This window comes from Pipistrellus hanaki, assembly GCF_964339955.1.
Source record: "Pipistrellus hanaki genome assembly, chromosome: 9".
In the NCBI taxonomy this organism is placed as follows: domain Eukaryota; kingdom Metazoa; phylum Chordata; class Mammalia; order Chiroptera; family Vespertilionidae; genus Pipistrellus; species Pipistrellus hanaki.
Window position 1 is genome coordinate 12,703,477 of NC_140511.1, and position 13,733 is coordinate 12,717,209.

Below are 13,733 nucleotides of genomic sequence, written 5' to 3' on the forward strand. Positions count from 1 at the left end.
CTCCTTTGTGTTGAGCAGTTATTTAGCTATCACAGTCTTGATTCTGGCACCATTTCTTAAAAACTACAGCAATAGTTTTAAGATATATATATTTTTTATTAATTTCAGAGAGGAAGAGAGAGGTTAGAGAGAGAGAGAGAAACATAAATGATGAGAATCGTTGATCAACTGCCTCTTGCACATCCCACACTGGGGATGGAGCCTGAAACCTGGGCATTGAGCCAACAACCTGGGCATGTGCCCTGACTGGGAATTAAACAGTGACCTGTTGATTCACAGGTCGATGCTAAACCACTAAGCCATGCCAGCTGGGCTACAGCACTATTTTTAAAAAATAGTTGAGATTTTTGTTTACATATAAATATGTTACTGCCAAAACCGGTTTGGCTCAGTGGTAGAGCGTCAGTCTGTGGATTGAAAGGTCCCAGGTTCGATTCCGGTCAGGGGCATGTACATTGGTTGCGGGCACATCTCTGGTAGGGGGTGTGCAAGAGGCAGCTGGTCAATGTTTCTCTCTCATTGACGTTTCTAGCTCTCTATCTCTCTCCCTTCCTCTCTGTAAAAAAAATCAATAAAATATATTAAAATACATACACATATATACATATACATATACATATACATATACATATACATATACATATACATACATACATACATACATATATACATACATACATATATATATATATATATATATATATATATATATATATATATATATATATGTTACCGTGTTTCCCTGAAAATAAAACATCCTCCGAAAATAAGACCTACTTACAGGTTTCCTTCTGAGTGAAATATAAGGCACCCCTCCGAAAATAAGGCCCCCCTAGGCTCTGTCTCAGAATGAAAATCAATTTACCGTAAACTGGTCGCTAGGGCCGCCCAGATTGGCGTCTAGCAACCAGTGATGTTACGCGGAGTCCTGAAGTCACTGCTGTGTGGAGGTGGAGCAGAGGTCAGAGTGAGTGGTGAGTGTGGGGCGGGAGAGAGGAGGAGACTTTCGCAGATGTGTGTAGAAGAACAGGAGGATTGGAGCAGATGGGACGCGGCAAAGGTGATAAGTGCTGGTCTGTCTCTGGTGATACTACCTGATGCTTGCGGCCACCCTCATGATGACTGAAGGTTCTCAGTCAGTGGCAGACCCTGCTCCAGCCCAGATCCAGACCCCAGCAAGCCCAGTGACAGTTCCCAGGCAGGCCCCAGGGGGTAAATGTCTGATAAAGGAGTAGGGGGGATGTCTGGTGAAGGTGTTCAGTGGCACAGGGGTGGGAGGAGGGGGATCACTTAAAATGACACAGGAGGATCAGAGGGGGCAATCAAAATGACACAGGAGGACCAAAAGGGGTTACTAAAATGGTAATCCGCCCCCCCCCCCCCGCCCCCGGTTCTCCTGTGCCATTTGATTCCCCCTTCTGATCCCCCCTGTGTCATTTTAAGTGATCCCCCTCCCCCTACCTTGATATACCACAATTCCTTTTTTTACCCCTAGATATTAGCTCAAAAAGAAAAAGCTACTCCGTGGAGCACAAGAAAGAAATTATGGAAGACTCTTGGGGCCAAAATCTTACTGCTTTCTGCAAAGAGAAGATGTTGAGTATCTGATTGGTCCGAAAATGGCGAGCAGAGTATGGTAACCTCATTGAACAAATGGACAAGGGAAATGCTAAAAAGCACAAGTGTGGATCAGGTTGGCAACCATTATTTTCTGAGCTGGAAGACCTGATCTGTGAATGGGTTGTTGACAGGAGAGCAAAGGCTTTGGTTGTGAATAGGGCTCAGATTCAAGAATTTGCCCCTGCAATGGCACCACAGTTTGACATAGCCCCCGAAGACTTCAAAGCATCATAACACTAGCTGGATAATTTCCTTCAGCGAAGTGAACTGTCTTTAAGAAGATCTACAACATTGTTTAGGTTGGAAGATACTCAAGTTATTAAGCAAGCACTTGCATTCAAGTCCTTTATTGATGATGCTGACTTCTCTAAATACAATCTTCCCAACATGATTGCAATGGATGAAACTGCAGTATTTATGGGCCAATCATCTCAAACAACAATTGAACAGTGGGGTGCCTCCTTAGTGTACATTCCCTCCACTGCTTACGAAAGTGCACGTTTCCTGTATTTTGGCAATTCGTCTGGATGGCACTAAAATCCCACCTTTAATCATTTCTAAGGGCAAGAAGGAAAAGATTGAACGTGTTTTGGGCGTTTTTATTCTTGAAACTGAAAACGCCTGGGCCACACAAGCAGTTATAAGGAAGTGGGTCAATTTAATGCTGCCGCTTGTTATGCAAGGGAGCCAAAGAGGTCTGCTAGTCTGAGATGCAGCCAGCACTCACCGCGCTAAAGACATGAAGACATTTCTTCAGGAAAGAAAAATAGATCGGATAATGATTTCTGCAGGAATGACAACCTATCTCCAGACTCTTGATATTGCAATAAATAAGCCATTCAAAGACAATTTGTGCATGGAAATTAATGACTACATTGAAAATAGAATAGAGGGAAATCAGCATGGAAACTTTGTGAAACCTAAACTGCAAGAAGTTGTGACTTGGGTGAAGAATTCATAGGAGAAAATCACTGACAGTTGCATTGCAAATGCACTGCGAGCAGGCTACCTTGACAAGAAGTACTCATTTAAAGACAGTGCTATTGCTAAACATGAGAGATTTGGTCCATTGATTCTGAAAGAAATGGAGTCACAAGAAATTCACCAGGAAATTCAGGAATTGGATTGTTATGATGATGTTCCAGAAGAGGATGACATGATTGTCATTGAATAAATGAGTAAATTCTTGATACTGTAGGATTCACAGTTTGTCTGGTTTGTGTTGACAAGTACCGTATACAGGTAATAAATTTCCTTTATTTTCATTTAACAATAAATGTGTACCGTATTTTTCTTCATGGAAAAATAAGACATCCCCGAAAAAAAGGCCTAGAGCATCTTTGGGAGCAAAAATTAATATAAGACACTGTCTTATTTTCGGGGAAACAGGGTATATATGTATATAAGAGAAAAAAGTAAAAGAAAAAAACATCAAAGTGCTAATGGCTTAATATATATATTTAATGAGATTATAGATGATTGCTTTTCTTATTGACAGCTTTATTATTTTATAAATAAATGTGTATTACCTTTACCATCAGAGGAAAACAAAATATTTTTACTGATTTTTCTTTTTTCTTTTTTCTTTTTTTAGGAAGAGAAAGAGGAAGGAAGAGGGAGAGAGAGAAACATCGATGTGAGAAACATCGATTGGCTGCCTCCTTCACGCCCCCTACAGGGTATAGAGGGGCATGTGCCTTGACAGGGAACCAAACCAGCAACCTTTTAGTGCACGGGATGATGTCAAGCCAACTGAGCCACACCAGCCAGGGCAACAAATATCTTTTTAAACAGTTAACTAAAAACGAATGAATTCCTGATCATAGTACATGTAGAATTCACAATAAGCCGTCAGACCTCTCTTCTACTTTCCAAAGGCCAAAGGTGAGTGACTGGATCTGGAGGGCTTTCCCCCCCTGCAGGAAAATTCAAAGAGAACCCTGCAGGGACACTCTCAACAGGAAGGGGGTGAGCACAGAGACAGCCACAGTACTCAGCAGATTATCTGAGTTGTTTGTCCCTGCTTTGATCATCAGCATTTTGGTGATTCCTATAAGTATTCTAAAAAACTTCACCTTCTGAGTATTGCTAATATAGAGCCGCTTAGCCAAATTTAGCCGTGTCTGGTGACAGAGAACATGGAAATAAGATCTAACTAGAGACAAGTGCCTAAATTCTAAGAAATATACACAAGGCCACTAGAGATTTTATAGTCAGCTTTCTTTACATCACTAGCCCAACGATGATCAACATTCATCCCTCAAGCAAGAAATTATGTATATGCCAAAACCAGTTTGGCTCAGTGGATAGAGCATCCTGCGAACTGAGGGGTCCCCAGTTCGATTCCGGTCAGGGGTATGTGCCTTGGTTGTGGGCACATCCCAGGTAGGGGTTTTACAGGAGGCAGATGATAGATGTTTCTCTCTCATCGATGTTTCTAGCTCTCTATCCCCCTCCCTTCCTCTCTGTAAAAAATAAATAAAATATATATTTTTAAAAAAGAAATGATGTATAGGCTAACTAGTAGATATACAGGACTATCCTAGATGCTGTAGTGAATATGAAAAAAATAAGGTAGTGATTCTATTTATAGCAGTTACTATCTGAAGGGGGAAAATATTACATACATATCAGAAATATTTCAATTACATAAGACAACAAAATTAAATGGCTAAATGAGCTGTGCAGATAAATATTTAAGGGACTTAAGAAGGATTGCTCATTATGGACTTATAGTTGGGAAAGATTTCAGAGAAGAAGAGTGTTGCTAGTATCAGAAGGAAGATAAGTGTGGTCATTCAGATAAGCAAAGTCATTAGAATAGAAAAGGCAATGATTTCTGTGCCAAAGCCAAGCCAGCCTAGGGGTGTCCGCAGGGTAGCAAGGGCCCCCGTCTAGGTGAGCCCGATCTGCCAGTCCATGGGACTCCTGAGATAACTATCTGTCCTTCTCCCATCCATACACACACCACACACGTCCACACACGCCACTCACTTCTTTACTCCATCATACTCTCGCCTGCTCTGCCACCCTGTTGGCCGCCATGTTCCATGATATTTCTTTAATATTACACAAATGCCTGTAGGTTCTATAATGATATTTCCACTTTAACTTCTTATATTGGTAATTTGTTCTTGATCAGTCTAACTAAGATTAACTAATTTTATTGATATTTTTAAAGATAAGCATAATGTGTATGATTTCCTTAATTTCAAGTGTACTGAGATTTCTTTTATAGTTGAACATATAATCTAGCTTTGTGAACGTCTCATATTCTCTTAAAAGGCAATGATGAGTCCGGATGGACTGAAATAAAAAACAGGTGAGGGAACAATAAAACTAAGGAAGGAGAGATAAATTCACGCATATTTTATATCTAATCCATCTCATAAGCCATTAACTGAATAAGAACATTTGTGGAAAAATCAACGTATCAAACACTATGCTTAATATATCAGAGAGATATAATATCTGATTTCATAATCATCTTCCAAAGTAGGCATCATTACTGCCATTTTCCAGATAGAAACTGAAATTAGTTAAACAAAAAAGTTAACTAATTTGCCAAAGATCATCAAGATAAGCAACAGAACTGGGATTTGAACTCAGAACTGACTCCAAAGCCCATGCTCTTTTTTGACTACCCTCTGCTAGCTCTTCCTAAAATATCACTCAATTTATTATCTTCCCCAGCATAGTGTATTCTCCCGCTCTTAAGTATCCAGTGTCCCCATTGTAATGTGATCCCCTGTACATCAAAGCCTGCTCTCAGCTAAAATGAGAATGACCAATAAGTTTACCCTGCCCAGGGCTACTTGATATTGCTACGGGAATCAGAAGCTCAAATTAGAAGGAAATTCTAATACAAGCCTCTTAGGGGCATACATATCTTACCTTCTCAGACGGCCAGACCCAGTGTGTGCCTTATGATGTTTACTTTCATAGCTTATAGCTAACGCTCACACAACAAGAATCTCATTCATAAGTCCTGAGGGTCTCCTTGGAAGTCTAACCAGCCCCAGGCCAGGAGACAAAGGCCAGATGTGGCTGCCAGTGTACGTCAGAAGGGAACTGGGATCTGGTGTTTCACATTTCAAGTATATGACATAAGAAAACCTAAACAAAATGTATTTGACATTTAAATTGTTCAATGTTGCCCAAAAATGTACTTTCTAATAATTCTATAAAATAATATTTTACTGACTATGGGAACCAGAAGTACTTTCTTTATTGCTCTCACCTTTTCCACAATCAAGGATTTTACTGATTCCAAATAGTGCCATCTTTCAAAGACACTGAAATAAAACCCACCATGAGTCTCAGAGTGAGTGAAAATGAGTGGGTAGAAGAGTGCAGTCCTGAGAGGCATTGCTCCATGGATGGGCTGTGAAAATAGCCCTCACTGACTGTCCATTTGCTGAAACTAGGATATACTACTAGTTAGGTAAAAGGTCTACTGATAACTTAAAAGTTCCCCACCAAGTATTTTAATGGGTCAGGGAATGAAAGAGTTTCAGAATGTATTTTCAAATGATGATTCAAATTCAACATATAAATATTTCCAGCCCAGATCAGAAAATATATTGAGTTATATATGTTTTACATAGAAAATAAAGGTGGTAATTTGAAAAATAAAAGTGATCCTATTCATTTTTTCTCAACGAAGTTGTTATAACCCTCACCCTAAAGAAAACACTTTATAAGAAATTCACATTTTATCTATGTTCTAATATGTTTGCCGACAGCTTTTCAAAGCAGTAAAAAGAGAATGTTCCCCTTACATATCTGGATGGCTCCTCTAGGTTCTGGTCGTTCATGTCAGTAGGAACAAGCCGGGTGGCCAGTGGTCCCTCCGCAAAAGGTTTTGGTAACTGACCCCTGAACTCTGATGGAATGAATTGAAGTTGCCAACTGTGAGAAACAAATAAGGATAATAAGAAAAACACAGGGGGCTCATATTGCTAATTTTCTTGAAATAAACAAGCCCCCCCCCCCCCCATCCAAATCACGTAAAAAATATTTCATTTCACTTGGAAAAAAGATATTTCTACTATCTCAACCAGGGAGCATAGAGGCAGAGGTCACAACTCAGTCCAAACTCATTGAGAAATGTTAAACTAGAGGTCTCTTAACCCATTTCACCAACTCTGAGCAATAACTATGTAATATTCATACCATCAAACAACCAGAGAAGCGACAGTTTATTGCCAATTATCCCTTATTCAGATTAAAGAAAATTCATTGGGTATATAGAGAAAAGAGTGAAATGTAAAGACTCACTATGAGAGAAGGACTTGTTCCTAAGTAATCTTCAAAAATATCTTTAGTTATGAAACTATTTTATAACTAAAGGTAAAGTTAACATTTAAAAAACAATTATTAATTTAATTATTATTGGCCGATAACAGGATCTTTACCAAGCACAAGACACCACCAGTCCCCAAATGGAGGAAAATGACTCTTAACCTGACTTCCCTTTTCCCCAAATGGGACTCTTCTCCATCCAAATTAAGCAAATATAGGGAATCCCAGAACCTAATGCAGATAGCTTAAAGGGAAGTGGCACAGATGTCTTGACCACAGCTCCCCCTAGTGTCCATCATTGGTGGAAAACTTCCAGTGTTGTTAGATGACAAACATCTCTTCTCTATAAAAACACTCCTCTTGCTCAAGTTTCTAGACCACTTTTAGAAGTGAATTGATATCAGATCCCTATAGAAATTTAAATATGAATCCTTAGGAGGAGCCACTGGCAGGATCCCAGGGCCCAAAGTGGTTTTATAATTCCCCAGAGCTCTGTGGTTAAGGGCAGTGCAAGGGGCACAACCAAACCCAGCTTTCAGTCCACTGAACACAGGCAATGGGTGCCCAGTGCAGGTCCCACAGCTCTCTGAGATGGTAATAGAAAAACTTATTGTGAAAAATACCCCAAAAAAGAAAAATTAAGAAGACACTGCATAGATTTGCTACTTTACTCCTTGATTTAAAACTTGGATTAAAGGACAACTTACTTATCGGGCAGAAGGAAGCTGCTAGGAAATCGATACCACTCTTTTCCTACACACACATTAACAGGTCGGCCTTCTGGGACAGTGTGGATGGTTGGGTCTGTAGCAATTCGGTAAAATTCTGGATACAAATCAAGGGGCCCATGATACCCTAGAAGGAAAGATGTTGAAAGTTTTGTGAAAGCCAAAGATGAGTAACATGAGGTTCTGATATTTACTTATGATGCATGATAATGTGCCATTTTAATCTATGTGAAGTTAAAGATTATAAGAAAACGTATAATATCAAGAATTGAGCCCCAAATCTAACCCTAAGTTTAAAACTTCCTTAATTCACCCTATAAAAGGAAAAGGCATCCTTTGAAGGAAAAAAGTCACTAAGAATAGAGAAAAAAAATTACAGGTAATCACACTAAAAGGAATTCTCAATCTTCTCTTCAATCCTAAAAAACAAGAGTCACATCCTAGTCTTAATATTTAAGTCCACAGGCCACCCTATAGAAAAGTCCTCCTCCCAACTTAAGCTGACTAACAATCACACAGTAAGCTAATCCAAAAATGAATTGCCTCATGAGTATGGGTTAAGACATTCTCAGTCACCTACCTCTGAACAGGGCTACCGAGCGAGAAAAGGATAAGAGTCCAAACAGGAAGAGTGTTCCTAATGCCAGCCAATTTGAGGTCACAGTGTAATGCTCTAGGCGGTACCGCTGAAACACGAAGTGGTAGCATTTCTAGAAGGAAAGAAAACTACTGAAAAAAAATATATACCTTCCAGAGTGTACATAATTAGAAAACATCATAGCCAAACCAAGATGGAAAAAGCTGCAAAAGAGTTTCTATCAAAGGTCTCAGAATTTGCAAACATTTAGTGAGGTACCCACTCCAAATTCTAAGATAAAAACTATCTTAGGGTCAGCCTGGCCAGAGGGTTTCTCAAGAATGAAATCTCAGTAGCTTCATAGGAAAATTATTTGGATATTTATTTAGTTCTTTAAATGCTAATAATTTATTGTTTTAAAAGTATGAAATGTCCAGATTAGGCAAATCTACAGAGACATAAAGTAGATGAATGGTAGCTATGGCTGGGGAGATGTGAGAAAGGGGGGTGACAACAGTGAAAGAGTGCAGTCTCTGAGGTGATGAAAATGTCCTAAAATTGACTGTGCTGATGGTTATACATATTTGTGGGTATACTAAAAACCACTGAATTATATACTTTAAATGGCTCAACTGTATGGTTTATATCTCCATAAATCTGTTAAAGAGAAAACCTCTAATTATTCTTTCCTGTCACTTGCAAAAGGTAGCAGTGGTCAAAAAAGAATCTGGAGGCTTCTGAGGCCATAAACAGATATTCAAGATTAATTCTAAGCGGGAATTGAGCTAAACTGGATTTAACTGCCTGATGTTATTTCAAACAGTTGAGCAAGTTTTATTCTGATCTCACTGTTGAAGAGCAGACATTCTATTAGCTCTGCTGAGGTACCACCATTCTATGAAAGGCCCATACAATGATTTAAAAATACTTGGATTCTGCCCATCAGCAGATGATTGGATCAAAAAACTATGGTACATTTACAATAATGGAATATTATGCTGCCATAAAAAAGAGGAAATTCTCATCATTTGCAGCAACCTGGATGGAATTGGAGAACATCATGCTGAGTGAAATAAGCCAGTAAATGAAAGAGAAACATCACATGACCTCACTCATTTATGGATGATAAAGAACATTATAAACTGAAGAACCAAAAGATAGATATAGAGACAGTAAAGCAACAAGCAGACTGTCAAATTACAGTGGGGAGGGGTAGGGAGATCAGGGGTAAATAAGAGATCAACCGAAGGACTTGTATACATGGATATAAGTACAACCAATGGACACAAAACTCTGGGGAGGGAGGGCATGAATGGGAAAGGGGAGACAATGGTATATGTACACAGATAATAATTTAATAAAAAATAAATAAAATTAAAAAAATAATAATAAAAAAATAAAAATACTTGGATTCTTATTGGCAACAGAGACCAATAACCCACAAGTCAACACTGCAAATATGTAATCAGCAAAAAAAGAGTACATGCAAAAGCTAAGTGAGGACTACAAAAAGCCTTAATAACATAACCTGTATCAGGTTTAGTGTATGGTAAAAAATCTTCAGTGGAAGCATTTTGTAATTTGCCGGTAAGCTTTAGGGACAATTCGAAAAGTGAAGCGGAATGAAGCAGATATATCCCTGAAACTCACCTGAAGTGCAGAAAGGGCCACAGCGCCACAGAGACATATCAGTGGGTAAACAGGGAAAAGAAATCGCTCTTCTTTGTGAGGCTGGGTGAAGAAAATTATAAACCAAATATACATTGGAGCCAAGGTAAGCCAATATGGGTGGCCTAAATTCTGGACTGTAAAACACAGAAAAATATCCGCCTTTCACCATATTAGAAAACAACATATTAAGTTTCAATGTTCTCTTGATCTCAAACATGAAAATATGCTCTGGGGCACCCCATACAATGTTTCACTTCTTGTGTTCACACTTTCTCCGATGTGTAAAGGAGTTTAGTAAAAAGAGGTATATACTCTTTAGCTCTCCCAGGAGATCCACCATGGAAAGGGAGGCACAATGCTGGTTCTGGATAGAATAAACGGAAGTCAGATGAATGGGCAATAGAGCTTCACTTGTGCACTGAATGAAGGGAAAGCCTTCTCTTTCTATTGAGTCCTGCCACTCAGACTAAAGGTTCCTGAGATTAACCAAAAGCATAACATAAACTCATTTTTTAGGTTTTAATTCCTATGTTCTTTAAAATATGTTACTCTTCTTACTTATACACCAGTGGTCTGTTTAAATAGCTACATATTAAAGGGGGGGGGGGGGGAAGAGCAGGATTCTTAAACACATCACTGTTTTTGTCAAACCACAAATAACAAAGAGTTCGTTTCTAAGCAAATATAAAAACACTCTTAAAGGAAGTTTACTGATCAAGTTTTCTTTTCTCTTCTGCAAATATCCATCTACTTTGAATCCCAAAATTGAAAACAAAGTGTACTTAAAGCATATGAAAGAATTAAAGGAATTTAATGAACACTAAGACCAAGCACATGCTGGAAAGTTGCTGTCGGTGGGTACATGAACCCTTAGTGATAAGCCTGAAGGTATCTCCTGTGCTTCTGTTAATGATAATAAGCAGTACATAGGATCACGGGCAAATAGTAGACAGATAGCGCCCCCTAGTGTCCATTTTGTCTGTAATGAGCAAGTTCAGATGAAATGATTGTCCTTAAGATCCAATTTAAAAATAATTTTAAAATATGATTTTTAAAAATTTTAAAATCAACCTTAGGATGCCTAATTTAGCACTCCTAATTTATCTGTATTTTTGAAGAAACTCCTCAGGGATAAAAATTTTTAAACAAACTTATCTTTAAACTTTCAACTCAGATATTATCATGAAATTTCAGGTTATAATTTAGAATTTATCCCTTCCCAGGAAATAGTTTAGGTTGAAATTTTCTTAATTAAAAAAAAAAATAAGTACAAGTAAACAATCTTTTTCTCTTCTGAATCTCAAAAGCAAACAAATACATATTTTTAATATAGCCTAAAAATTTGAAATGTACCCCATAAAATATGCAAAATCATAACCACAGTTGCACTGCAAGATGGAATAAATGGATCATTTATATTTTTCTTTCTTTTCTTTATAAAAAGTACTGTTCCTATTATAAAGTAGACAAAGAAGTATAAATAAAAACAGAAGCCACTTATTTTCTTACTACCATGTTTCCCCGAAAATAAGACATCCTCCGAAAATAAGACCTAGCGCAGGGGTCTTCAAACTACGGCCCATGGGCCACATGCGGCCCGCAGAGGAGTCTGATCCGGCCCGCCAGGTTTTTTGGGCAGTGAGCGCAGCCGAGGTGTTACAGTAGGAATTAGTAGTTCATATAGTCCGGCCCTCCAGCTCTCTGAGGGACCGTGATCCGGCCCCCACTTTAAAAAGTTTGAGGACCCCTGAGCGCATGGAAAGATAAGACATCCTCTGAAAATAAGACCTAGCGCAACTTTAGGAGAAAAAATTAATATAAGACAGTGTCTTTATTTTCGGGGAAACAGGGTAGGTAGATATGTGTGTCATTATACACTTTTAAACCAAAATTGAATTCATACTGTAGAAAACAGCTTATGATACTGTTTTTATATGTACATTACAAGCATTTCCAAAATTTCCACAAGCATGAATTATTTTTGTAATAACAAAAATACATATGTGAAACACTACAATATCAATATGAACAATCTAATTTCCTTAGAAATCTTCAGGAAAAAATAGTTGAGAGTGTGGAACCTTTTAAAAAGCTTAAGAAGCCGAAACCGGTTTGGCTCAGTGGATAGAGCGTCGGCCTGCGGACCCAAGGGTCCCGGGTTCAATTCCGGTCAAGGGCATGTACCTTGGTTGCGGGCACATCCCCAGTGGGGGGTGTGCAGGAGGCAGCTGATCGATGTTTCTCTCTCATCGATGTTTCTCGCTCTCTATCCCTCTCTCTTCCTCTCTGTAAAAAAATCAATAAAATATTTTTTAAAAAAAACCTTAAGAAACATAATACTAAATTCAGTATATGACTTGGGTTTAGATCCTCCTTTAAACAAACTAACTATAAAAAGCTATTTTTCAGATAATGAAGAAAATCTGAGTATCAAATTGATTTTTGATGATATTGAGCGATTTCTTAATTTTGTTATGGCATTATGGTTATATTAAAACAAAAGTCCTCACACAAAAGTGACTATGAAGGCTGCTTTCCTATTTTAATACTATAGTACAGTAAACTCTTCCTAAACCATTAATAGTAGAAAAGCAGAATAAGGGGTGCAGTGGAGGGATCAATCACATGGCAACCAAATCAGACTGAAAAGTCTGAAATAAAAGTCTGAAATAAAATAAAAGAGTAACTATAGCACTAGATATCGTAAGCATGACTTGAGAAAATGCTGGCTGTGAAGTAGAGCAAGCAAAACAAATGACAACCTAAACTTTTCACAATAAAGCAGAGAAGCAAAATGGAACAAAAGAGCAGAGTTCAAAGGTTCTCTCACTTCAGTATCTAAGTTGGGGGACTCCCTATAGGGCTTAGTTTCCAGATTTTGGGTGGAAGCAATTTCCCAAAGAATGTTTACCTCTAGCACTGATTATCTTAAACAATCTACCAAATTAACACTTCTTTAAAAAACAGAAGACTTAATCAAACAGGCTTATCTTCTGAGATTTTATAAGCTTTTTTGGCTCCCTGGATGGTTCTGTAAATTATACTGACTGCCTCACTTAAGGAATATAAAACTCTTCCCTGTCAACTTAATTTGCAATTATTCACCACATCTTCACAGGGGCCTAGGCCTAAATAATCCACACATTCAGACAGAAAATTCAATAAATCAACCATTTCCATAGGGAGAAAATGGAGAATAAATAAGCAGAATAAATAGAATAAAATTTTTTTTTTAAATCTTTGTCAATTTTTCATTTCTTGGTCTACATTGTTACCTGCTCTTCCCTCCCAGAAAACCTATCAGCCCTTGTGCCACTCACCATGAAATCTCTGCAGCAGGTATTCCATAAGAGAAGTCAGTGGTAAGACCAGGAGAGCCAAAGCAAAGACTACATTAAAATTCAGAAATCCATTAATTAAATAGAAATACCACGGTTCTGTACCTGAGGGGGACAAAGACATAAGGAATCATTAGTGGGTGCCTTTGACACCTATTACAGTGTTGGCTCATAAGAATCTTCATTTGAGTATTGCTGATGATCCAATGCCCTGAGTTAAAGATATTCCACAGCCCACTCTTTTCATGCTCACAGAACAGAAGATGGGAAGACAATGGGATTGGTCATGACTTAGAAATCAAGTTTCAAAATATTAAGCTGTATTTTCTGCATGGATCAGTATATCAAATTCAAATATCCATGCCCAAATGGGACTAATACTTTTTCAGAACAACAAAATAATTTAAATAGGTTAGTAGTGATATTCTGATGTATAAGAAATCTGTTTTTGGTGAGAAACTAAGATGGCGACATAGGTAAACACCTGAAATTGCT

The 13,733-nt window shown here is 38.1% G+C and overlaps 1 protein-coding gene across 1 annotated transcript in view; it reads right to left on the minus strand.

Moving 5' to 3' along the window:
• ALG9 (ALG9 alpha-1,2-mannosyltransferase) overlaps positions 1-13,733 on the minus strand; it is a 77,283-nt gene that overhangs the window by 38,318 nt on the left and 25,232 nt on the right. The window contains exons 9-13 of the mRNA XM_084893897.1: positions 13,221-13,343; positions 9,880-10,034; positions 8,233-8,362; positions 7,632-7,779; positions 6,402-6,531 (exon numbers count right to left, since the gene is read on the minus strand). Coding sequence (XP_084750023.1) covers positions 6,402-6,531; positions 7,632-7,779; positions 8,233-8,362; positions 9,880-10,034; positions 13,221-13,343 — 686 coding nt within the window. The remainder of the gene's footprint in view (positions 1-6,401; positions 6,532-7,631; positions 7,780-8,232; positions 8,363-9,879; positions 10,035-13,220; positions 13,344-13,733) is intronic.